This window comes from Coregonus clupeaformis, chromosome 5 (genome assembly GCF_020615455.1).
Source record: "Coregonus clupeaformis isolate EN_2021a chromosome 5, ASM2061545v1, whole genome shotgun sequence".
In the NCBI taxonomy this organism is placed as follows: Eukaryota; Metazoa; Chordata; class Actinopteri; order Salmoniformes; family Salmonidae; genus Coregonus; species Coregonus clupeaformis.
Window position 1 is genome coordinate 9547064 of NC_059196.1, and position 26671 is coordinate 9573734.

General features: G+C 44.6%; 1 protein-coding gene across 1 annotated transcript in view; it reads left to right on the forward strand.

The window, feature by feature from the left end:
* LOC121560857 (glutamate receptor ionotropic, kainate 4-like) overlaps nucleotides 1-26671 on the forward strand; it is a 478252-nt gene that overhangs the window by 403365 nt on the left and 48216 nt on the right. Inside the window, exons 10-11 of the mRNA XM_041873701.2 lie at nucleotides 911-1063; nucleotides 1651-1755. Of these exons, the coding sequence (XP_041729635.2) occupies nucleotides 911-1063; nucleotides 1651-1755 (258 nt within the window). The remainder of the gene's footprint in view (nucleotides 1-910; nucleotides 1064-1650; nucleotides 1756-26671) is intronic.

Here is a 26671-nt window from a genome sequence, read left to right on the forward strand (position 1 = left end):
ACATTCCAGGCCATTTGTTTTGTAGATCCATCTATATGCCTCAATGCATGACAACCGATGGCGTAAGATGTGGATTCATTTTGATATTAGACTACTTTTGATGTCTGAAAACATCTGACCAACTTTGATATCGAAGTGACATCTCCCTTTAAGGTCAAATGGTGCATAATCGTGACTTATGATAAGGAAGTTGCTGTCATCGACTTTCCCTCCTAGAATCCAAATGACACTGAACCACTGTACACACTCACTCTAACTACTGTTTTCCAAGCTGTTGTTTATACTTTGTTGCCTGTAGCGTGGTCCAATTCAACATTGGCTTATGCAAGGAGGATATTATAACGGCTATGGGCCTCATATAGTGCTCACTGTTTACTGTGCATCACAGTCATCGATATAGTCACATATCAATATACACAACAGATCAGGGCCTTATTGGTTTATTACACAGACATATAACAGTGAAATAGTCCTCTCTCCCGCGTATAATCTATGCCATCATGCATTTTAATTGTTATTACATACACGGATGGGGCCTGTATGTAAACAGTCTACAGGACAAATCCCTCTTCCTGCACTTCCGCCTCCACTCCGACGGATGTGTGGTAATTGGAACGGCCAGGGCTTGCCAGCTCCAGTAGGGGTGAAAGTGGTGGGGCTTTTTTTTTTCACTCTGTCAGCACATCAGAGGATCCTAACGATCTAATGGAATATCTGACTGCTGCATGGATGGCATTCTGGGGATCGCTTGTTTTAACCCATCGCTGACCGACCAGAGCGGGCCCCAGGCGTAAGGGAGGATGGAAGATCGGTGTGTGTTTGTCACAGCATATCCCCCTTTTCTTCCTTCTCCTTTCTTTCTTTCTTTCTTTTACTTCTTCTCTCTCTATCTCCCCCCACCCTCTCTCAGCTCTCGTCGGCGCTGCTGTTTGACGCAGTGCATGCGGTGGTGGCGGCGGTCCAGGAGCTCAACCGTAGCCAGAACGTGGGCGCCACGCAGCTCTCTTGCAAGTCCTCCAAGATCTGGGAGCATGGCACCAGCCTCATGAACTACCTGAGGATGGTAAGGGCACCCCACTCTGGATTGGAGGGGAATGGCATTCTGTTGTTGGTTATTATTAAGATTAGATTAATATTTTGTGGAGCTAGATAGACTGCAGTGCACACTGTGATATACAGTATGCTCCCAAGTGGGTTAGTTAATGTTATACTAAAAGCCATTAGGTGTGTGTATCTTTTTGCAGTGGTTATTAATTGTCAGCCCGCTTCCCATCTGGATAATTTAATCTAAACTCCATCCATTGAATGATTTCAGTTAGTCAATAAGGAACTAAAGCCGACCGAACCCAGACATGCCTGTGACGTTACTGACATACCTGGGTTCAAACAGTATTTGTTTTCTTTCAAATACTTGGGAGCATCGGATTGAGCCTTGCCTGCAGTGCCAGATCGGCAGGCTTTGTAGTTTGCCCTTTTGGAACTACTCCATTGGTTCTGTCGCTCAAGGCAAGCTCAATCCAGCGCAGTTGAAGGATTTGAAAGCAAACTAACACTATTTCAACCCAGATTACTGACTCAGCGGTCGCAGACCAAGTGAAACGCCTTAATAACATGGGAGCTTTTCTCTCTTGTTCTCTCTCTCTGGGATAGGTAGAATTGGAAGGACTAACGGGCCACATTGAATTCAACAGCAAAGGCCAGCGGTCCAACTACGCCCTGCGGATCATGCAGAACAGTAGAGACGGCCTAAGGCAGGTAAAGTAACAATGTTTCACCCGGTCGCAGGGCTATTCTTTTGACCACTACCCAAGCACTGCTGTGTGAAGCACTCCCTTACGTAATAGAGCTCTACGGTGCAGCGGGGAGCCATGATAACGTATTCAATTGATGTTTGGTCGTAGAAATATCCCCTTGGCCCGCATGGTTTTCAGTGCTGAGGTGTCCAAAACCCCTCCATGTGCACCATTAAATATTTAGAATGCCATTTGGACTGGAGCAGGAGGGATGGCTGAATTTGAAGGAAAAGGGAAAGAAAGGAGGGTTTTAATCATGTTTTTCAATGACTGTTTTTGGTCTCCTTTACTGAGTATCTTACTCTAAATCAGTATAGCGTTTTCAGCAGTGGTGGTGAGTTTGGAAGAGTTAATAAGGAAAATGTGTTAATATATTGTATTGTTGCCTTCCGGGACTTCACCTCAATTCACAAACCTGCATAAATTAATTTCACAGTAGGACTTCGATGTTGGTTCCATGTTGAGACTTACATTGCTTAGCTCCAGTATACATTTGGCTAGACATCTGTAAAGACTGATTCTGTCCTGGCACTGTGCAAGATCAAAGTCAAACATCTTTTGGCCTTGCCACATTGCTTGAATCTGGAAATCTCACAATCGTTCCAGTGCTCTTACAATGGATATCGCCTACTAAACATGCTGCACTGTAGCTACTTAAAGGAAAAATCTACCCAAAACCACTCATTCCTTTAATTCATAGTGTTAAATAACACTAATATGTTAGAGCAATATTTTTTGTGAACTAATGTTGCATTTTGCCGTTATAAAAAGGTTGGTAGCTACATGGAAAATCATTGTGGAAATCTGTTGCAGCTCAAGTCGACTACAAAATCCACAACGCAATGCTCTCTCTATGGGTTGGCTGGCTAGATAGCTAGGTAGCTAGCAAACGTAGCTACACACAATAATACCAAAGACAATATCAGCATGTAAAGTAGCTTGTTAGCTGTAAAATCGCCTAAACAAACTGCACTATCAATTTAGTAGTCTACAATCTCACCATGTTCAACCTGCAGATCAATGTGCCTCACAGAGTGGAGTCTGACATTCGCAACAGCAGATATACTTTTGAGGTAATGGCAAACGTTGCCCATGCTACGTCAATGGGCCATGCGATGCATTCTGGGTGATTCTGGGAAAAGGAGTGCTCTCCTTCAAGGAGTCTATTGGGCGCTTGCTCAAAAACCCAACATTAGCATGAATTTCGTCAACAAGAAGTACAACATTACAAACCTTTTCTGAGATGTGAGATAATTTACTTGCTATCTGTAATATCATATAGCTTTGGAATCGTGACATTACGTTATTTTGAGGACAATAGGCACTTTTCTCGACATATACACTGACTTTGAGAAGGGATTGAGTGATGATTAGCTTAGCAACCGCGTGACGCAGCATGACAACGTAAACGCGATTGGTCGACAGTCTGCTGTTTGGTGCGTTATACATTCCTTAATTCATTGGATTTCTTCCTATCTCCTTTGTCGAATATCTGTGGCAACGGCACCATGCAATGCACCCTGGACTAAAGAGGCAGACAAATAGGAAAAATATGCCTTCCGTTAAATAAAAAAAATTTCGAAGTAGGAATATCGAAAAATATGATCAATGGCTCATTTGAGAGAAGACTGAGTTATGACATCTGCAAGTATTGAAATCTGGCATGTATGATAGACATTTTCGTGATCTAAAAGTCGTGTTCCTATTAACTTCCAGTGTAATGAGAGCGACTTTATCACAGTGCTATGTCATACCGGCCGGATTTCTGCCTGCTTGAACACCAATAACTCAACACATTAAAACATTAAATGACCCAGGGAATTGATAGAACATCACTCAGAGATGCACAAAAACAATGTAACATTCAAAATGGGTGAACCTTTCCTTTAATGGTGAGGTTTCTTCTTATTTTGGCCCCAGATTTTGTTGGCTGCACATTAAGATTGCTTTTATCCCTGCGACGGCTCTCTTTGAGATAAATGCCGGCATTGATATTGTATCTTTGTGTTCTGTGTGTTGTCCGGCCTTGCGGCGGAGGGAGAAGTGGGCTGAGACACAGCTCTCTTATAGCAGGTAGTACTTTAGTCTCTACAAGTTCGTAGCATGTCCCGGAGCACCTGTCCTTGTATGACCTCTCCCCCCCACTCCCCGTAGCTCCCCCCCTCCTCCCTCCCACAACTCCACTATTATCAATTCTCCATTGACTGCACCTATGGCACCTTACTACACATAAATTAATAAAGCACTATTACTAGCCTGATCCCAGATCTGTTTGTGCTGTATCGCCAACTCCTAAGGTTGGTGTTATGCCAATTGGAAAGGGCTATATGTAATCCAATAGGAGTTGGTTATACAACATAAACAGATCTGGGACCAGGCTATACTGTAACAGCATCACGTCTCTCCCCCTATTACTGTCTATTCACCATGGCACCTATGGTACTTTACTCCACAGAATGTCCTAAAGCATTAGTCACACTCCTACTCCAACTTTCTTTGCATCACACGTAACAGTGTTTGTGGGTTACTGGTTGTCTCGGGAGTCGAGAGGGTGAACTACTCTGAATGTTAGACATGAATTCTAGATATATTGTAGCTGACAGGATGTAGGCTTTATTGAATGTTGACTTAAACCTCTGTCTTACTGTATCTCTTAAAGGTCACGTCTCTCGATATATCTTATGTCTCCACTTGAAGCTTCTCTATACAGTAATAGTTATCCCCAGAACATGTTGAAAATTCCCATCACCTGCCACTCAGAAATGTTCATGCGGTTCAGAGAATTATGACTATATATATATATACCAGTAACATACATTATTATTTGAATATATTATTATTTGACACATTTTATAAATCACCTCATACCTGCTGCAGCAAATACCTTGGTTCATGAGTCTTCGTAGGCAAACAGAGCTCCATCCAGCCATAATAACTTTCTAAATGCAAGGTACTGGATTCCAAACCGTCTGGAATAATAATATAATAACATACTGTATAATAATATGCCTTTTAGCAGACATGTTTATCCAATGCAACTTACTTTAGTGCCAGCATACATCTTCCTATGTGGCCCCAACAGGAATCGAACCCACGACACTGATGTTGCAAGCACCATACTCTACCAACTGAGCCACATAGGAATCCGCCTCCCACCAGTCATTCAGACAGATAATGATAACTAGTCTAATGTGATGATTTCAATCAGAGGTACACTACATGGCCAAAAGTATGTGGACACCTGCTCGTCGAACATCTCATTCCAGAAATCATGGGCATTAATATGGAGTTGGTCAATCAAATGTTATTTATGAAGCCCTTTTTACATCAGCAGATGTCACAAAGTGCTATACAGAAACCCAGCCTAAAACCCCAAACAGAAAGCAATGCAGATGTAGAAGCATGGTGGCTAGGAAAAACTCCCTAGAAAGGCAGAAACCTAGGAATAAATCTAGAGAGGATCCAGGCTCTGAGGGGTGGCCAGTCCCCTTCTGGCTGTGCCGGGTGGAGATTCTAACAGTACATGGCCAGATTTTTCTCCAAGATGTTCAAATGTTCATAGATGACCAGCAGGGTCAAATAATATTCACAGTGGTTGTAGAGGTTGCAACAGGTCAGTACATCAAGAGTAAATATCACTTGGCTTTTCATAGCCGGGCATTTAGAGGTTGAAATAGCAGGTGCGGTAGAGAGAGAGAGTTGAAAACAGCAGGTCTGGGACAAGGTAGTATGTCCGGTGAACAGGTCAGGGTTCCATAGCCGCAGGCAGAAGAGTGGAAACTGGAGCAGCAGCACGACCAGGTGGACTGGGGACAGCAAGGAGTCATCAGGCCAGGTAGTCCTGAGGCAAGGTCTTAGGGCTCAGGTCCTCCGGGATGGGAGGGAGAGAGGGAGAGAGAGAATTAGAGAGAGCATACTTAAATCCACACAGTACCCCGGATAAGACAGGAGAATAACACACAATATAACAGACAGACCCTAGCCCCCCGGCACATAGACTATTGCAGCATAGATACTGGAGGCTGAGACAGGGGGGGGTCGGGAGACACTGTGGCCCCATCCAACGATACCCCCGGACAGGGCCAACCAGGCAGGAAAGAGATATCAACAGACCACCAACCTTCTACCCTGAGACAAGGCTGAGTATAGCCCACGAAGATATCCTCCACTGCATGAGCCTGAGGGGGCGACAAACCGGACAGGAAGATCACGTCAGTGACTCAACCCACTCAAGTGATGCACCCCTCCTAGGGACAGCATGGAAAGCACCAGTAAGCCAGTGACTCAGCCTCCGTAATAGGGTCAGAGGCAGAGAATCCCAATGAAGAGACAGGAACTGGCCAGGCAGAGACAATAAGGGCTGTTATAACAGCCTCCACTCTTCTGGGAAGGATTTCCACTAAATGTTGTAACATTACTGCAGGGACTTGCCTCCATTCAGCAACGTTAGTGAGGTTGGGCACTAATGTTGGGTGATTAGGCCTGGCTCGCAGTTGGTGTTCCAATTCATCCGAAAGGTGCTCGATGGGGTTGAGGTCAAGGCTCTGTGAGGCCAGTCAAGTTCTTCCACACCGATCTCGACAAACCATTTCTGTATGGACATCGCTTTGTGCACGGGGGCATTGTCATGCTGAAACAGGAAAGGGCCTTCCCCAAACTGTTGCCATAAAGTTGGAAGCACAGAATCGTCTAGAATGTCATTGTATGCTGTAGCGTTAAGATTGACCTTCTCTGGACCTAAGGGGCCTAGCCCAAACCATGAAAAAAAGCCCCAGACCTGTTATAGGAGTGGGTCGCAGATCCGGAGCGACCCACTAGGTGTCATCCTCCAACAACCTTATGCATCTCCTCACTCACAGTCGGGACTAATCTTCCTATTGGTGTCAACTGTGTCTATCACTTCACTGTGTTCCCTTGCTCAGTTTTCTCTGCTAGTTCCTTAATATCAAGCAGTGTGTATCAGTGTCGGATCACGTGACGGAGTTACAGGTACTTGAGAAGTGTTCTCCCTGTGTCATTGTGTTAGTATTTCGTAGGTATTTCGTATTGTTTGCTGTCAGCCTGTTTTTTGGAGACCTATGTGCTCCTCATTTGTTTTCGTGTATAGTCTGTTGTTTTGTATCCTGGCTTTTGGACCACCAGTAAAGATCCTTTTTTCACCATCCTTGCCTACTGTCTATCCTGCACCGCACCTGGGTCACACCTCACACCAACCCTTACACAGACCATTATTCCTCCTCCACCAAACGTTACAGTTGGCACTATGCAGTGGGGCAAGTAGCGTTCTCCTGGCATCCGCCAATCCCAGATTCAACCGTCGGACTGCCAGATGGTGAAGCGTGATTCATCACTCCAGAGAACACGTTTCCACTGCTCCAGAGTCCAATGGCGGCGATCTTTACACCACTCCAGCCGACGCTTGGCATTGCGCATGGTGATCTTAGGCTTGTGTGTGGCTGCTCGGCCATAGAAACCCATTTCATGAAGCTCCTGACAAACAGTTATTGTGCTGACGTTGCTTCCAGAGGCAGTTTGGAACTCGGTACTGAGTGTTGCAACCGAGGACAAGCCGATTTTTATGCGCTGCGCGCTTCATCACTTGCCAGTCCCGTTCTGTGAGCTTCTGTGGCCTACGACTTTGCGGCTGAGCCGTTGTTGCTCCTAGATGTTTCCACTTCACAATAACAGCACTTACAGTTGACTGGGGCAGCTCTAGCAGGGCAGAAATTCATAGGACGGTGCCACGTTGAAAGTCACTGAGCTCTTTAGTATGGGCCATTCTACTGGCAATGTTTGTCTATGAAGATTGCATGGTTGTGTGCTCGATTTAATACACCTGTCAGCAACGGGTGTGGCTGAAATGGACAAATCCACTAACTTGAAGGGTTGTCCACATACTGTGGGCCATGTAGTGAATGTATAATCGCTCCCCGCCAGTAATGGTCATTGGATGAGACAAGGCGTTAGATGCTGGATGGAGGACTGGGGAGGGGGGTTGTTTGTTTAGTTCTAGAACACCTCCCACATGCTGCTGTGATGGGTCTGTTTCAGCCTGGCACCAGTCAGAGGTGTGAATGCCTTGGCAGGAACTGGGAAGGTGATGCCAGAGGTAGCTGGCTGCCTGGCCCACACACATATGCATGCACACACACACACGCATCCATTCCTTGTGATTTTTCTATTGACTATTTTTTCTTTTTTCTCTCTTTGCATTGTTGGGAAAGCTCCGTAAGTAAGCATTTCACAGTTAGTCTACACCTGTTGTTTACGAAGCATGTGACAAATAACATTTGATTTGATTTGATGTAGGCACATGCACGCATACACACACACACACACACAAACAGACACACCTGCATGCACATTGCACACACACACACACATGCAGCTCTTTACTTACATACTGTATCCACATCATACATTGACAGAATGCTGCAGACCGTTCAGTTTTGGAAACATACAGTAGCTCCACCCACGCTGTTTCTCCAGCCCATGATATGAATGTACAGCTGAGAGAGAGATGGAACCTGGTATGAAAGAAGACCAGGAAGAGAATGCGTAGTGAACACTGCCCCTCTCTCTCTTCCTCACTTTCTCTGTTTAACTGGCTGGATTCCACAGACCCCCACAGCTATTGGCATCCATGTTCCATGCAGTCCTGTGGCTGCTCTGATCGTCCCACACGCTCGGGAGCTCGGGGGACAACATGAGAGGCACGGCTCCAGAGCCACATCACGACCCAAAGTGAATTTCTCTGGAAGGCATTTCACATATCTGAACTGTGCACTTCTCAGAAAAACACATCAGTTACTGCTCTGTCAGGACCTGTTTATCATGGGGAGCTATGGCAGCTTGACAGGCATCTTCAGTTTAGATGTAATTTGCCTTTACCCCAAGTTAGAGCCTTTATAGCTGATGAAGAGTGATAGCGATGGTCGTTTTTGAGGAAAGCCCTTGCTAAGACGTACAATTTCAAAGGAATTTTGTGAAATATTGTGTTACAGTTGACACGGTTGATTTGTCCGTGAAGATGACGTCATTGAATGTCTTGCCAGCTTCGATCCATGCATGGGCCTGCAGCACACAAAGTTCTTTGTTTGACAGATGAATCATTGGGTCGAAACTACAGAACGGTACAAAACAAGAGAACACACATGGTTAATGTTCTGTAAAAATTTTATATATATATATATACAGTATATATTAATATATACATATAATAGGTGGCCTACTACAATATTAGCGTAAAGTCCAGTCAAGTTTATTCAACTGTCTTCTGACTGTGATTAGAGCTATATTGATGTTGTGCCGTGATGCCAGCAGATTCCAAAAGGCCTTTGCCGATCGCTCATCATCTTCATCCATAAGTGAGTCGATGGCTTGAATAGTCTCGCTAGAAATGGAATACAATGTAAAAATGTCCAGCAGACAGTAAAGACCAGCAGTATATTTATTTAAGCATTATTTCTAGCATTATTAGGCCATTATTAGGCGAGGGAGTCACAATCCATGCCAGGCACACCTGTGAGCTCTGGAACTCCACCTCCGACAGGCAGAGGCAACAATCGTGGCGTGTTCGTCAGGTCGTCGGTTCACCCTGACATTTCCATTCTTCATCTGACACCAGAACTTGATGAACTGCTCACGAGGCACAGCAAGGGCCGTCCAGACCGTAATGTGTTCTGCTGTTCCAAGGATGTGTAACCGACAAGAAATACCACGAGTGGACACAGAATACCAACTGGGATGGCTCCAGAGGCAAATTTGGCTTACCATTGAACCTCCGAGTGTTCATCATGAATGCTGTGTCTCAGAAGTTTCTGTCCATGAGTGATGCAACCTGAAAAAGCATTAAAGACAGAGTTAATGAGTATGTGAGGTCACCGAGAAAGTCTGGACATGGCCTGCTCTCCCTTATCTAAGGAATAAGGCATACAGTATATGTAGACTACAGTAAACATCTCATTGTCCTGTTGGTTTTTGTCACACTGCACAGTAGCCTAATAAACATATGCATTTTGAAACAGTTTATTAATTTTTTATCTAATTCAATAATATATTTCTTCTACTGTAGATGCTGTGTTTTTATTTTTAGATTACAGTTCTCGGCTTACATTAGTGATGGACCATGGTCACAGTTCACGCATTGATCAGCCATTAAATTGGACAATAGCCAGAATAATCTTATAATAGCTAATTGGTGAACGAAACTACTTTGTATCCGGCCATCCAGATACAATGACAAATGCAACAACCCCTACAAATATGTCAATTTATTATAATCCAATTTCTGGCTCTAATTTCTGGATGTGAATACATTTGACCGTCATGCTTAACGGTCTATAGAATAATTTGCATAATTTAGTGGAATTGTGTCTCTTTTTATTTCTCAACTGGTAATTGAAGCGCGTCTCCCATTCACCATTAAAGTGCAGGCAACAGGCTATCAGCGCATCACCCATCACTTCACAATGTGAGCAGGAGGCATTTTGAAAACGTGTTTTCAAACACTTGTTTTTCACAAGTGTAGCAGGTTGTGAACTCTGCAAACAACTTTTCCACTCCGAGAATGAGAATGGTAAATGACTGTAATTTATACATTCATTCAATACATTGGAATACAAAAGAAGCCATCCACCCATGATGGGCTATTAGCAGGACAATAGACTCTTGCTAAGTTGATTTCTATTTTTAGGGACTTGAAATGTAATAATGGATGTTTAATGGATGTTTGCCTACTAATTATAATGACATGAAGGAGATCAAGGAGGGTAGGAGGAGCGTGCTCTGCGAGCTTTGTCACGCCCTGGCTCTGGGGACTCTTAATTGTTGAGCCAGGGTGTGGATTTTCTATGTTTTGTTTGCTATGGTTTTCGTTCTAGATCGGTTAGATCTATGTTGGCCAGGGTGGTTCCCAATCAGAGGCAGCTGTAGCTCGTTGTCTCTGATTAGGAACCATACTTAGGCAGCCTGTTTTCACTAGTCATTGTGGGATCTTGTTCCGAAAGGTTTGTGTTAACCTAGGACTTCACGTTTCGTTTGTTGTTTTGTTCGTGTGGTGTACTTCAATAAAATATGTACGTTTATCACGCTGCGCCTTGGTCCGCTTCATCTCATAACGATCGTGACAGAAGATCCCACCACGACTGGATCAAGCAGCGTGAAGAGGATGGACTTGGGAGGAGAGGAGAGAGAGTCTGGCGAGAGGCATGGAGGCCATGTTCACGGGGGAGAGACAAGCCCCAAAAAATTTTAGGGGGGGGCTCACGCCGTGGACGACGAGGCAGCAGGAGGCCGCGATAGAGCGGTTCAGCCGGTTAGCAGAGGAGGCCGCCAGGTTACGGGGGCTATTGGTCACGAGGGAGAAGGAGAGTGTGGAGGCACGGCGAGAGGAACTGGTTAGGCAGCAGAGGGAGCGGAGGTTTATGAGGAAACCCAGTCCCGCTCCTCGCACCAAGCAAGTGGTGTGTGTCACCAGTCAGATCCGGCCCGTTCCTGATTCCCGCACAAGGCCAGTGGTGTGTGTTCCCAGTACGGTCAGGCCCGTTCCTGCTCCCCGCACTAAGCCTGTGGTGCGCGTCGCCAGCCCGGTCCGGCCTGTTCCTGCTCCCCGCACCAAGCCAATGGTGCGCGTCGTCAGCCCGGTCCGGCCCGTTCCTGCTCCCCGCACCAAGCCAGTGGTGCGCGTCGTCAGCCCGGTCCGGCCCGTTCCTGCTCCCCGCACCAAGCCAGTGGTGCGCGTCGCCAGCCCGGTCCGGCCTATTCCTGCTCCCCGCACCAAGCCAATGGTGCGCGTCGTCAGCCCGGTCCGGCCCGTTCCTGCTCCCCGCACCAAGCCAGTGGTGCGCGTCGTCAGCCCGGTCCGGCCCGATCCTGCTCCCCGCACCAAGCCAGTGGTGCGCGTCGTCAGCCCGGTCCGGCCCGTTCCTGCTCCCCCGCACCAGCCAGTGGTGCGCGTCGCCAGCCCGGTCCGGCCTATTCCTGCTCCCCGCACCAAGCCAATGGTGCGCGTCGTCAGCCCGGTCCGGCCCGTTCCTGCTCCCCGCACCAAGCCAGTGGTGCGCGTCGTCAGCCCGGTCCGGCCCGTTCCTGCTCCCCGCACCAAGCCAGTGGTGTTTGCGTCGCCAGCCCGGTCCGGCCTGTTCCTGCTCCCCGCACCAAGCCAATGGTGCGCGTCGTCAGCCCGGTCCGGCCTGTTCCTGCTCCCCGCACCAAGCCAGTGGTGGACGTCGTCAGCCCGGTCCGGCCCGTTCCTGCTCCCCGCACCAAGCCAGTGGTGTTTGCGTCGCCAGCCCGGTCCGGCCCGTTCCTGCTCCCCGCACCAAGCCAGTGGTGCGCGTCGTCAGTCCGGCACGGTCCGTGCCTGTTCCACCGGTGCCAGAGCAATCCGCTCCACCGGTGTTCAGTCCAGCTCCGGCCAGCGGGGCCAGACCAGACCAGGGGCGCAACGGGGGGGTAGAGAGAGTGTGGTGGTCACGCCCGGAGCCGGATCCTCCTCCGAGGCGGAATGCCCACCCGGCCCCTACCCTCTTGTGTTTGGTTGGCGCGGTCGCAGTCCGCGCCTTTGGGGGGGGGGGTACTGTCACGCCCTGGCTCTGGGGACTCTTAATGGTTGAGCCAGGGTGTGGATTTTCTATGTTTTGTTTGCTATGGTTTTCGTTCTAGATCGGTTAGATCTATGTTGGCCAGGGTGGTTCCCAATCAGAGGCAGCTGTAGCTCGTTGTCTCTGATTGGGAACCATACTTAGGCAGGCTGTTTTCACTAGTCATTGTGGGATCTTGTTCCGAAAGGTTTGTGTTAACCTAGGACTTCACGTTTCGTTTGTTGTTTTGTTCGTGTGGTGTACTTCAATAAAATATGTACGTTTATCACGCTGCACCTTGGTCCGCTTCATCTCATAACGATCGTGACAAGCTTATTACAGTATGTGTGATTAGTCTTTTCTCTGACCATTTCAAACAGCACAACACAACAAATACAATAATAATTTACAAACAAATTATAATCAATCCCATATAGTCTGTTCTAACAAAAAAGGTTTTAAAGTCTCTAGTACAGACAAGATTAAAAACAGTTGAATTAATTCCTGAATTCAATTGTTTTAGCCAACATTTATGTTGGGGGGAATTGGCTGTAATCCTGGGCACCCTTTGTTTGATCCATTTATGTGTGTGTGTTTGTGTGTGTGTGTGTGTGTGTATTGAGCTGTACAGTATAAAAAAGATTTAGCTCTGTGGAGCCCTACACAGATCTTCAGTATGATTAAGCTGTTAACACTATTTTTCCAGATTTATATAAGTGGGCAATAAAATTCAACCTGCTCTGTTAATGCAGACGTAACTCAGACAACCTTTCCTATGAGTACAGAGGGAGAGAGCGAGGATTTTTCGAAACCCTTATTTCTAACAAATTACAACATAGTGTAGTTTGGGAGGTAGAAATATGAGAACAATAACATCACTTTAATGGGGTGCTTTGTTCGGCTGGCAGCTAGGTGCCTGTTGAATTATCTAATTGGCATTGGTCCACAGCGGAGCCCTGTGTGTGCGTGTGCATGTGTGCGTGTGTTTGTGTGCATGTGTGCATGTGTTTGTGTGCCTGCACGTGCGTGCATTTGCCTGCGTGTGGACCAATGCAAGTGCCCTTCAGACGGTGTGAGTGAGCCACAGGCCTTGCTTGTCAGGGCCTAACACCAGCATCTACTCCCCACTGAAGGCCACGGCTGCCTGCATCCTGTCTGCCTCTGCCCGCCTCATGCCAGTTCTCTGCCAGGCTGGCATGTGTCTGACAGCCGGCTGGGCAGTGGGCACACCTCTGGGCCAAAGAACAGACCTGCCTGCCAGGCTTCACCCCCACCACAACCACTGTCGACCCAGTCCAGCCGCTCCCTTGCCCCCTGCCCCTCACACCTCCATGCCTCCCGTCCTCCATGCCGGCTCTCCACGGTTGGATCTCCATTTTCTTTATTGTGCTCATCGACAGACAGCAGCTAGCCAGCTATTAATTAGAGTGAGAGCGGGTGCTGGACTAATTGCAGGCAGCGACAAGCTGTTAGTGTAGCGCTCGGGTTTATTTGTTATTGTGTCTCTGTCTCCTGCAGGGGGGTTGGTTGGTTGGTTGGCTGAGAGTGAGAGGAGAAGAGAAGCGTGAGGCCCCTTCCTGGCGAAGGGCGATTTGCTAATTAAATTTGGTAATGGAGGCTGTTGATCAAGGCCTTGGAATTAAGCACCTGAGGAAAGGGAAAAAGACACAATGATAGGGCAGCATAGTTGGGAGGTGTTTTTACAGTATTTTTATGTCCAACAATAAAAATAAAATAAAAATAAATGATTTTCTTGCTCAGAAAACATACTAAGTAAAACCACCCGTGGACCGAATTCGGCCCTTGGACCGCTAGTTGGGGAACCCTGCTATAGAGTGTGTTAGGGCTTGGTGGGGAGGCTATGGTGTGTTAGGGCTTGGTGGGGAGGCTATAGTGTGTTAGGGCTTGGTGGGGAGGCTATAGTGTGTTAGGGCTTGGTGGGGAGGCTATAGTGTGTTAGGGCTTGGTGGGGAGGCTATAGTGTGTTAGGGCTTGGTGGGGAGGCTATAGTGTGTTAGGGCTTGGTGGGGAGGCTATAGTGTGTTAGGGCTTGGTGGGGAGGCTATAGTGTGTTAGGGCTTGGTGGGGAGGCTATAGAGCAGGGTTCCCCAACTGGCGGGCTACCAGCCGAATTTGGCCCGTGGGTGATTTTATTTGACCCCCCAAGTTTTATTATTTATTATTTTCTATTGTTGGACATAAGACTGTAAAACACCAGCAAATCAGCTCCAAGTTATTTTAAGTTTGGAAATCTGTTCAATATTTTAAGTTGACAATAATGCTATTACACCATTTCTGATATATCATATGCCTTACTTTTATTTTCTTGCATAAGTAAAATCTGGATTATGCCTCTACTGCTATTAATTCCAATTAGATTGGTTTGGATTTCTCCCTGACCAATAGTCCCAGTCGGTATTAGATAGAGGGTGTGTTCGTAAATTCACTCTGGCTGTCTACTCCGATTTCAGAGCACTCTCGTCTGAGTGTGCCAGAGCGCAGAATAACTGTTGAATTTACGAACACACAACACCTATTGAATATGACTGGTGTCAGTAAACGTTGGCAAAAAAACATAATGAAATTGTTGCCGGCAGCACAGTTACAGTCACCAACGCTCTAGATCACATGAAAACAGCCTAGCCAGCTCTACTAGGGCGAATAAAATTGCCAGAGTGAGGTGTTCTCTCATTTGAGTCTGGAAGTAGCTAGCAAGCTAGCCAACTTTAGCCAGAGCGTCCAGTGTGTGCTCTGAACGCTCCGAGAGCAAAATTATCTGAATTTACGAATGGACAATCTGACAACGCTCTGAATTTACAAATGCTCAGAGCGTACTCTGAACGTACTCTGGCACTCCAGAGTGAATTTACGTCGTGGCCCCACCCACCTGTGGGGAAATCAACCTGTGGTTACCTAGGTTACCCCACTGGCTCAAAGCAAAAACATCACCTTTTTCAAATGCAATTTTCGTGTTGTGTGCTTGTTTTAGTCAATTACAAAACTACATTTAAGAAAAGTACAACATGTCTAAAGATAACTGTCACGAGAATTTCTATCTCTAATTAAACTCAAGCTTGAATAATTTCCAGAGGTTGTAAGGCTCTGGTTTTAATCATGAATTATTCAAGGTCCACAACCAGCAAGAATGAGCTGTATTATTTAATCATGGAGAGCTCTGCCGCCAAAACACATATACAGCTTTTATATATTACTTCACACAAAGGAACTTTGCTCCGCCCACCTTTAGGCGGTCTGTACATTTCCACAGTATAGAATGTTTAAATAGTTTCTAAGTCTCCTTCCTCCTGGAATGTTTGTCTCAGCAGTTTCTAACTCACCCCCTCTGTTAGTGGGTTTACACTACATTATAACTCTAACACAGTTCACACATTTATACCGTATTTGGGGTGAAATCCTTTAGTCATTATTTTCAAAATACAAATTAATCTATCAATCCACCCTTTGACTACATTTTTCACACTCAGGATAAATGTATTTACAAGCATGATTACTCTCAGAGATTAGTTCTATTGAACTCCTTCCAACTATAGGCCTTCTTTTTAAGATTTTCCCTATGACCTTCATACGTCAGAACCAATAAATGTTTCATCCAATTGCGGTCTTTCAGGGTCAAAGTCCTCGTTATCCACCAAGCCTGGAGGATCGTATTTCACATTCCACTGGTCAGAGTCCGGAGTCGGTCCATATATCATCATTTGTTGAGACACTGCATGCTCCAACGCCTTACTCACCAACCCTCGGACACAGGGAACAAGACAACAACCACATAATACAAGAATACCCATACAAACGCTGGCTGCCCCCAAGATGGTGGCTGCTATGGTTTTCCATTTACTAAACATTTCATCAAATCACCCTTTCAAAGATGTATTAACTCCTGAGTTCTCAGCCCATTCTTCACTTAGAGCAGTCAATCCTGCAAGAGCTCTGGTGACTGTCCCATCCAGTGCGGTGTTGTTAGGGATAAATGTGCAACAATGGCCCACCATTCTATTGACACCGCCCCTTTTTGCCTGATCTAGAGCCAACCTATTTTCCCAAGTCATGAGGGAGGTGGCGGATAATTGTTCAGAGATCCCCTTTACTGCATCCCTAGTCTGGCCAACAAATCATTGTTGGTCGTAATAGATATAATTAATCCAATCCACATTTTTGTTTATTGTCACCCACCAGAAGAACGTTGTACTAAACCCTTCCCCTACTTGTTTCAGGCTTTGTATTCATCCGGTACTCCCCTTGGTATCCCAATCGCATTCATCTAAATAGGGCTATTCTCCTTCTTGTCAAAACTCCTCCTACATCTGTTTAACCCTTTCCTTGGTTCCTGGTGACTCATTTTAACTAGCTGAACCAGTAGAACCGGGGCGCACGTACCTAGCCACCCTTTTGGCATTCTCTGCCTTATACTGCCTTGACTGGCACACGCCCACCACACATCGGTTACAGGGGCTGTAAGGTTCAGAATTCTCTCCTGTGCTTCCGAACTTCAGTCAGTCACATTACTACTATCTCCAATTGATAATTGGGGATGTCTTTGTTTCTCTTTACCCCCCCATCTGGATGTTCAGTCCCGCTCGGTCTCATATCCCCGTCCCCAAGTGTGTTTAAACACTTGAGTCTAGGAACAATCCGCCGTGAGGCTCGAACACGAATATTATGGGATTCTATAATCCCAAATTGCTTATTGACATGTACCCCACCCGTTGGCTACCTCCCTAAACCTTATTTTGAATCCTATAGTCTGCCTTTCTCTGACTCCTATTTTGTAGGCCACTCGTCCTTGATGGTCAGTATGTCGGGTCGCTTCTCTTCCCTTTTACTTTTTAACGATGGTAAGGGCTTAATTGGTGCGGTGTGGTGGTGGATCTTGACATATCAGGACCATTGCCTAGACTATGATGCAGCTCAGGTTACCCATATTCCCAAAAACCGCCAACCCTCTCCTGCCCTCAGTCTTTCTGCTTGGTACCACCCCATACTCACACCGTGAGAACACACTACAGTGATGATAGGTCGGGGTAGGAGATCTTCGTTAACAGAGGTGATCCCCAGACCCTATTGGTCCAGTTCTTCTCTCTAACTCTATGTGTGTTCAGTGGTGCTTGTATGTGTTCTTACCTTTTTGCAGTGGGTAACATGGACCCAGGTTGCTCTTTCTGCTATTCTAATGACAAATATAACCTGATAGGGCCCTTCCCAACAGGCCTGCTTCCAGACTTTCTTTTTTAGGGACTGGACATCCACACCAGTCACCAGGTTGGATAGAGTGGGTCACCTTCTCCTTTAGTTCACCTGTGGGGCACAAAACCTCTGACATACAGGTGTGGTTAATAAATAACCTTCTCACGTGTTCTGCTAGGGTGCTCTCAATTTCTATTTCTGCCTGCTCCGGTCCTCCTAACTCGGGCATTCTGTATGGTCTACCAAATCCCTTCTCCAATGGCAATAACCCTTCTTTATCTGGAGTTGTCCTGATCGTCATTAATACTATCGGTAGACATTGTACCCAATTTCTTCTTCCAAAATTAAACAATTTAAAAAATGATTTAAGTATTTTGTCCTCTCTCTCGTCTAGTTATCTTTAATCCTACCATCTACCATCATCCCCCCTGTTGACACATGGGTCTGCCCATGTGTCAATATGACCACCTACCTAAACAATCACTTAGGTAATATTGGTAAATTATCCTTATGCCATCTCTTTTTCTTTTGAGATTGCCCCTTGCTTCTTTATTGCTCCTCCCACTTCCTTTGTCTATTATGGCGGCTAAATTCGACTTTCATTCAGTTCAGAATCAATAGTAATCCAATCAATCAGTCCCTTATCTTGTAAAAACACTCATGTTTAGTTTAAACTCTGTTCTACCCCAGCTCCTCCGGGCTCGACCTGAAGACTGATGGTTGGACATGACAGGTCCATACTTAAATCTTAAATCCCCCCCATCATGCTATAATCAATTAAGAAGATAGCAAAGGAGAGACAAACGACTCAATGCCGTTCTGTATTTCATCTTGACATTTATTCCTTAACTCATCATTTTTTTGTCTATATACATTTACATTACATTTCAGTCATTTAGCAGACGCTCTTATCCAGAGCGACTTACAGTTAGTGAATGCATACGGGAAACGAACCCACATCCCTGCCCGCCAAACCCTCCCCTACCTTGGACGACGCTGGACCAATTGTGCGCCGCCCATGGGTCTCCTGGTTGCGGCCGGCTGCAACAGAGCCTGGACTCGAACCAGGATCTCTAGTGGCACAGCTAGCACTGCGATGCAGTGCCTTAGACCACTGCGCCACTCGGGTGGCATCTGGACAGCTAGTCCTTATCTTAAATTCTTCTATCTAGATTTCTATTATTATTATCATCCTGGTCTCATTACTGAATCCATGACCTAGGTAATAGCTGTTTCACATTAGATTGTGCCTTTCTCTGATTACTGCAGCTCATTGCATTAATTTCGTTTCAAATACCAACTTGTTGTTTATTAAACCATAATAAAAATGAAATTAAAATGACAACATTTGATAATTCCTCAACTTACTTCTATCCCGTAAAGGAATCCAAGATTAGTACAATTGATTAGCAACAGGTATCCCTCATTCAGGGAAAGCTCTCTCTCTCTTTTGTTATATTATGGTTCGAATCATATATATTATTACCAAATTATAAACTTCTTCACACTTTTCCCAGTATTATAAATTACCCTCAACTCGGTAAAATAAACTATCTTAAAGTCCTCCTCTCATGCCTTTAGAATTACCAGTGTGGATGATCAATTCACACCAGAAAGTCAAAACAAAGTTCAGAGGTCATTGAAATCATTCAACGAAATGTTCCCTCCCATAGTATACTAAACATTACCATCATTCTAAATATTTCATAAATGTTACTTATCCCAAGTGTTCATTAAGTCCTCATGACATTTATTCTCATAAGAAATCATGTATACCCTAAACTCAGTAAAAACAGAAAAACTTCATAAAATTCACTGTGTGTGCTCCTTTAAGACTTATCACCTTTGACCTGTTGAAAAACCCCTAAAATCAAAATAACAACCCTTTATAAACATCATACTAGGTGTGTTGTTTTTTATTTGAAAAACCCAATTGAAAAACAACAAACAAAAATTGCCAGGCCCTACTTAATTTGGTATCTCCCTTTTACGACCTAATACTGCCTAACTCCACTAAACTGCACCCCCTATCCCTGGGCAACATTCCAATGAGATAAGCAAATCTCTTTCTCCTGGAAGAGAAATTATACATTTTGTTAACATTCAATTACCATCAGTAATCTAAAAATAGTAAGTACACACAAAACATGATACAGATATCCCCAGTCCTAACTCATCAATAATCGTTTGTATCAATCTAATTCCTCATAACTAATCCATAAAAATATTATATAAAATCTCTCAAAAGATGAAAACCACTCAAAATTCCTTGAGTATACAATGATTATGTTTAATTGATTACCCTTCAGATCATATCCTCTTTAAATCTCACAATGATTATTGAACCCCTAAATCTGCTCCATGATCCCATATCAAATGATCCATTATCGTTTATTTGATCAACACCATAGGAAAATCTGTTTCCCCTTCTATTGTTCCTGTCGCCCCTGTAAATGTCATATTTCATTCATTAGCCAATACAATCACATACTCCGTGTAAGTAAGACATTATATTTTATCCCAGGCATCTATTTAAAAATAGATGCCCCCCCCCCCCTTCCTACACAACGGGGGAGGTGCGGGGACCTGCCCTAATCCTCTTCCTTCTTACGAAATCATGTCATTAGTACTTGTAACCACAACCCATTACTACTTAATAACATATTTTCATAGACCTTTCTAGAATACTCATCTACTTAAGTTATCCAATTCAACCTTTCACATCTCCCAATAAACCTACTTAACCGTCTTCAACCAATTCAATTAACCATTTCACCTCTCCCAATCCACTTAGTGATCTAGGTCCATAGCCTCAATGTAAAAGCTTTACCCACTGTCCCTACCTGGGCTCGAACCAGGGACCCTCTACACACATTGCCAACATTTACCATCGAAACACCATTACCAGTCACTCCACAAAATCTGCGATCCTTGCAAAGCAACTACTCCCAGTTCATAGAGCAAGTGACGTCACCAAATGAAAACTGCACTAGCTCTCACCGCTAACTAGTTAGCCATTTCACACCGATAACATTCAACCCCCTATGACTTCCTTCTCCACAGCAACCACAGAATATCCCTTACAGCGCTCTCACGTTCCAGCCAACCCCAATGGCTAACATCCGTAGACCAAAACATGGAACTTCTTCCAATTTTCTTCCCCCCTAGTAGCCAAAATAAAACACACTCTCAAACAGCGTTCTGCATTTACCTCTATCATAGGGTTTAAAAATAACGTAACAACATTAACCATCCTAAATTGCTGTAGTACCGTCATGTTCTGTTCAGTTTATTTATTACGATAGTATTTCCATAATACTTCTCTATTCTCAGTAGTTTTTAACTCTCACCTCATTCGGCAACACAAAAACTCTCTCCCCGCCCCTATTCCTGTTGAATAAGTGAGTCGTTCTATTTGACCCAAAACACGCTACAAATCTTCCATTCAACATCACCAAACCAAATACTCAGTAGTATCCGGGCAAGCCACCCATACCAGCCGTTGAATTACACCCATAAATACAGATTTCACTCTATGCCATTGAAATGAGAAATAAATCATAATAGTTCAATGGAACCCTATATTGGCTTTGTACTATGTTATACATTACGTCTATAATCACATTAGTTATGGTCCGATTATTAATTAAACCTTATCACATGATCCAACAACGGTACAACCTTAGAAAACCCATATTAAGTACTTTCTCACCCATGACGTACGTCTACGTTTGTTAAGTTAATACATATATAACGTTAGAAACTTATAGGTACCTACATCAAATAATCCCTTCGTGGTGTTTTTAACCAATTCTTAATCGACACAAATCACTTCTTCAAACTTTTTACCAGCAGAACCAAAAAATAGACTGTAATTTCCCGGACACTGCCCTTTCCTTTATGTCTGCAGTCGCGATGGTTATGGCCTGTTTTGTTACAGTATTTACACGGGGCCTCACACTGTCTTGCAAAATGACCTTCCTCGTTACAGTTAAAGCACTTTCTCTTATCTCCTTCCCTATACTGCTTCCTCACTTGGTAGCCTCCCTCTCTCTTCTCGGCTATCTCTCCCAATGTGGCCATCAAATACTCCGCTCCCTTCTGTTCTTTTCTTGCTCGTTCTCAAAGTTTTCTGACTAGAATCATAGCCTCTAATTTATCTACATCGAGATGCCCAATAAACCCATACTTCTTCCCCCAAATGGATCCATAATAAATATTCCTTTAATCTTTTCCCACCATATATCTTTCATCCCCCGTTAATTCTCGGACCTCTTTTGAATATTTGCTTCCCATAGTAGAAAAAGAAGAAATCCCCCCATTTTCCTTATAATCTAGTAATAATTCACTCAATAATTATTTTCCTTTGGACCTATTATTAGGTGCGACTTTTGAGCAAAAGTTATGATCAGCTTTTGTAATTAACCATTTAAATTATTCAACCCGTAACCCAGAGTGTATTAAGACCCCAGTTTCATGAAATGGATGGGACAACCATTTCTCACGCAACCTATTTTAGTCCCTTCCTTGAAACAATTGATTATCGCGACTTTCGATGGATCATTAGGTCTCACATGTATACAACCTTATATGATTATTTGTTAACACTATCGGTAACCCGGAGGTCGTAAAGCTCCAGTTTCATGAAACAGACAGAGTTACAGCAAATATCCAGTTGTTTATGACTCTTGACTTGTTTAATGTATCTATCTCACACGATTATAATTATCTCCCTTCCTGTTTATATTGTAAAGACTGTATCTTGTACAATCTCAATATGAACTAGTTTATATTGGTATTGGCCTATTACCTTGAGTCAATTGCGGACCCACTTCCTTCCTTTACTTAAGTTTACTGCTATACCACTCGCATTTTATATCTATCTAGAATACTGGCACATTGGGTTTTCTCTAGATAAATGTCTAAAAACGCGATGGCAAGTCTTACTGGATTTTGTTAATCATTCTCCGCCCTTTACAAGAATTACAACAGTATGTCTATGTTATTACAAGTTCAGATCATTCTTCCCCAAAACTCATGAATAAAAATTACTGACCTCCTTCTTGTAGCTGGATGTAATTTTTTTTCAGATCTCGTCAACGTTTTTGTCGTTCAGTTCCATCACCGGCCTGTTTATGAACCTTAACGTCAAAGGTCAGGTCTTATTCTAATACGGATGCTATCATCCGCCCGTGCACGGATTTCGGTGTCCCCGAAACGACAAAGACTTATTTTTAGATCCGGCTCGACGGACGATTTGTCACGAGAATTTCTATCTCTAATTAAACTCAAGCTTGAATAATTTCCAGAGGTTGTAAGGCTCTGGTTTTAATCATGAATTATTCAAGGTCCACAACCAGCAAGAATGATCCTTATTATTTAATCATGGAGAGCTCTGCCGGCAAAACACATATACAGCTTTTATATATTACTTCACACAAAGGAACTTTGCTCCGCCCACCTTTAGGCGGTCTGTAAATTTCCACAGTATAGAATGTTTAAATAGTTTCTAAGTCTCCTTCCTCCTGGAATGTTTGTCTCAGCAGTTTCTAACTCACCCCCTCTGTTAGTGGATTTACACTACATTATAACTCTAACACAGTTCACACATTTATACCGTATTTGGGGTGAAATCCTTTAGTCATTATTTTCAAAATACAAATTAATCTATCAATAACTTTTTAAAATATTCTGCTCCCTAGCATTCCCACTACTTAGAAAATCATAATAATAAAGCATAATACTACTTAGAAACAGCATAATGACTGTTCTAGCAGCCACGTGAGTTCTAGCTAGCTACCGACCAGAACGTTAAGCTAGCCAAGACCAACAACACAAACAAACGGACTATACAGCTACAAGTAGTGAGTGGAGTTACAAACAGACTATACTAAACAAGTTAAATGACTTTGATGAAATGTTTTCCCCACACTAACACTACATGACCAAGAGTATGTGGACACCTGCTCATCGAACATCTCATTTCAAATATGGAGTTGGTCCCCCCTTTGCTGCTATAACAGCCTTCACTCTTCTGGGAAGGCTTTCCACTAGCTGTTGGAACATTGCTGCGGGGACTTGCTTCCGTTCAGACATAAGAGCATTAGTGAGGTCGGGCACTGATGTTGGGCGATTAGGCCAGGCTCGCAGTCGGCGCTCCAATTCATCCCAAAGGTGTTCAATGGGGTTGAGGTCAGGGCTCTGTGCAAGCCAGTCAAGTTCTTCCACACCGATTTCGACAAACCATTTCTGTATGGACCTCGCTTTGTGCACTGGGGCATTGTCATGCTGAAACAGGAAAGGTCCTTCCCCAAACTGTTGCCATAAAGTTGGAAGCACAGAATCGTCTAGAATGTCATTGTATGCTGTAGCGTTAAGATTTACCTTCACTGGAACTAAGGGGCCTAGCCCGAACCATGAAAAACAGCCCCAGACAATTATTCCTCCTCCACCAAACTTTACAGTTCGCACTATGCATTGGGGCAGGTAGCGTTCTCCTGGCATCCTCCAAACCCAGATTAGTCCGTCGGACTGTCAGATGGTGAAACGTGATTCATCACTTCAGAAAACGCGTTTCCACTGCTCCAGAGTCCAATGGCGGTGAGCTTTACACAACTCCAGCCGACGCTTGGCATTGCGCATGGTGATCTTAGGCTTGTGTGCGGCTGCTCGGCCATGGAAACCCATTTCATGAAGCTCCCGGTGAACAGTTATTGTGCTGACATTGTTTCCAGAGGCAGTTTGGAACTCAGTAGTGAGTGTTGCAACCGAGGACAGACGATTTGTGCTTCAACACTCGTGGTCCCATTCTGTGAGCTTGTGTGGCCTACCACTTCGCGGCTGAGCCATTGTTAGACATTTCCACTTCACAATAACAGCACTTACAGTTGACCTGGGCAGCTCTAGCAGGGCAGAAATTTGACGAACTGACTTGTTGGAAAGGTGGCATCCTATGACGGTGCCACGTTGAAAGTCACAGCTCTTCAGTAAGGACATTCTACTGCCAATGTTTGTCTATGGAGTGTGCTTGATTTTATACACCTGACAGCAACGGTTGTGGCTGAAATAACCGAATCCACTAGTTTGAAGGGGTGTCCACATAGTTTTGTATATAGTGTAGCTACTAGCTACGTGTAGCCTACTTGGACACCAGGTCCCCACATTTCCCACTTTCCTACGCCTAAAGCCTGAAGCCACAGGGCTCTTCTCGCAGGCTTTTATTTCCCTACGTGGGATCATTCCGAACCGTAGGTTGGGATTTTTGACCTGGTTACTACATTGTCACGGATTCTGTCGAGGCTGCCCCTCCTCCTTGCTCGGGCAGGCTTCGGCGTTCGTCGTCACCGGAATACTAGCTACTGCCGATCTATGTTCTATGTTTCTATGTTCTACCTGTTGTCTGGTTGTTACACACCTGTTTCCCATTATGTGATTATTCCTTCCCTATTTAACCCGGTGGCTCCCAATGTGTTTTGTGCGTGTTTGTTTTTCGTTTTGTGTGTCGTTGGTGAGCGGGTTTGTTCCTCCCTGTGTGGAGGTATCTTGTATTGATTTCTTTACTTATTCAGTAAAGTACGTTTCATAGAGTGCTGTGTCCTGCGCCTGACTTTGATCCACCGCATTACACTGACACTCGTGACATACATTCGACAACACAGCAGCTTTTCGGCATGTTTTGTCATTTCTGTATAACTAAAAATCGACGACGTAATTTGCTCTTTTACAATGGGGGTCAATGGGAAAGAATGTTTGTTTTCCCCAATTTCTGGGCATGGTCGAGGGCAAATCCTTCTTATGACGTAAATATTGCAATTTTCACCCCATTCTAGAACTTTAAGGGAATATGAAATAGCCGCTATAGTAATTTAATAGTATCTCTATGGGTATAACTTACGTGACAAACTGTATGTTAAAGGATAACAGTACCTGTAGGCCTAGTAGAATGGTTGAAGGGGAACAACTCTAGCTAGCTGCTATATAGTTTGTTGACTGCATGTATCTCAAGGCACAGCTTGCACTTGTAATCCACACAAGCCAGGTTATTCAGAAGTAAACCCAACAGAGGAGAAGAGAAGATGGAAAAGAAGAGGAAGGCATCATGTCTTTATCTCTCCCCCACTCTGAGTCAACACGGGGAAGAAGAACTTTGCACAGTGGGCCACTTTAATCTACATCAAATGATTTGAGTTCTGTTATTTACAGAGCTTCTGCACTTCTAGAGTAAATATCCCCATTTTGCGTTCCCCGTTTATTCCGCCAATCTACCTTTATTCTCCGCTCTCCTTTATCACTGGAGAGTCTGAGAACTCTATAAGCTGCTGTAGCTGTGGCTTGCAATGGCACTCAATTAAATTTCTATCTCTGACTGCTGCTGTGGCACATGGAAGAGGGGAGCTTAACATTCCACACAGGCAGACAGCACAGCAGCAGGGCAGTCTGACACTTTAAAAAGCTCCGGCCTCATGATGGCTCCATGTGGCGTAGTCGCCCATGACTCCACTGGAAAATGAGCGTCTCTTCGAGCAGGACTGACAGACGTACCTTGGGCCTAATGTGTAAGTGTGGTGGCTGGGGTTGATGCTGACACCTTTACAAAGTGTCAGGGACCAGAAGCTTAGCTCGACACTATAGTGCTCAGAGGGCTAAGCCGCTCCCATTCAAGTCCCCCGATTAGGTACTCTCCGGGTGATATCTTTATGTGAAAGTACAGTTCCTTTTTAGTGTGCTGCCGCTATCCCCAGTCACTAAGTGCACACCTGCACAGCGTTCAGGGCTGAAAAAGTCACAGATAGAGCCTGAGTTTGAGAAGAGGTGGAGGTGAATGACATGAAGGTTTCACAGTCGCTATGTATTAGGTTTCATTAATTGATACTGGCATAGCAGCCAAGGATAGTCATTTTATACTGTGCCCTTGAGAATTATCTTGGTATGAGAACCAAGTACAGTAGGCAACCGTATTGAGAATTCAACAAGTAGTACTAGCCTCCTGTATAGTATTGAGAATGGAACAAGTAGCACTAGCCTCCTGAACAGTATTGAGAATGGAACAAGTAGCACTAGCCTCCTGTACAGTATTGAGAATGGAACAAGTAG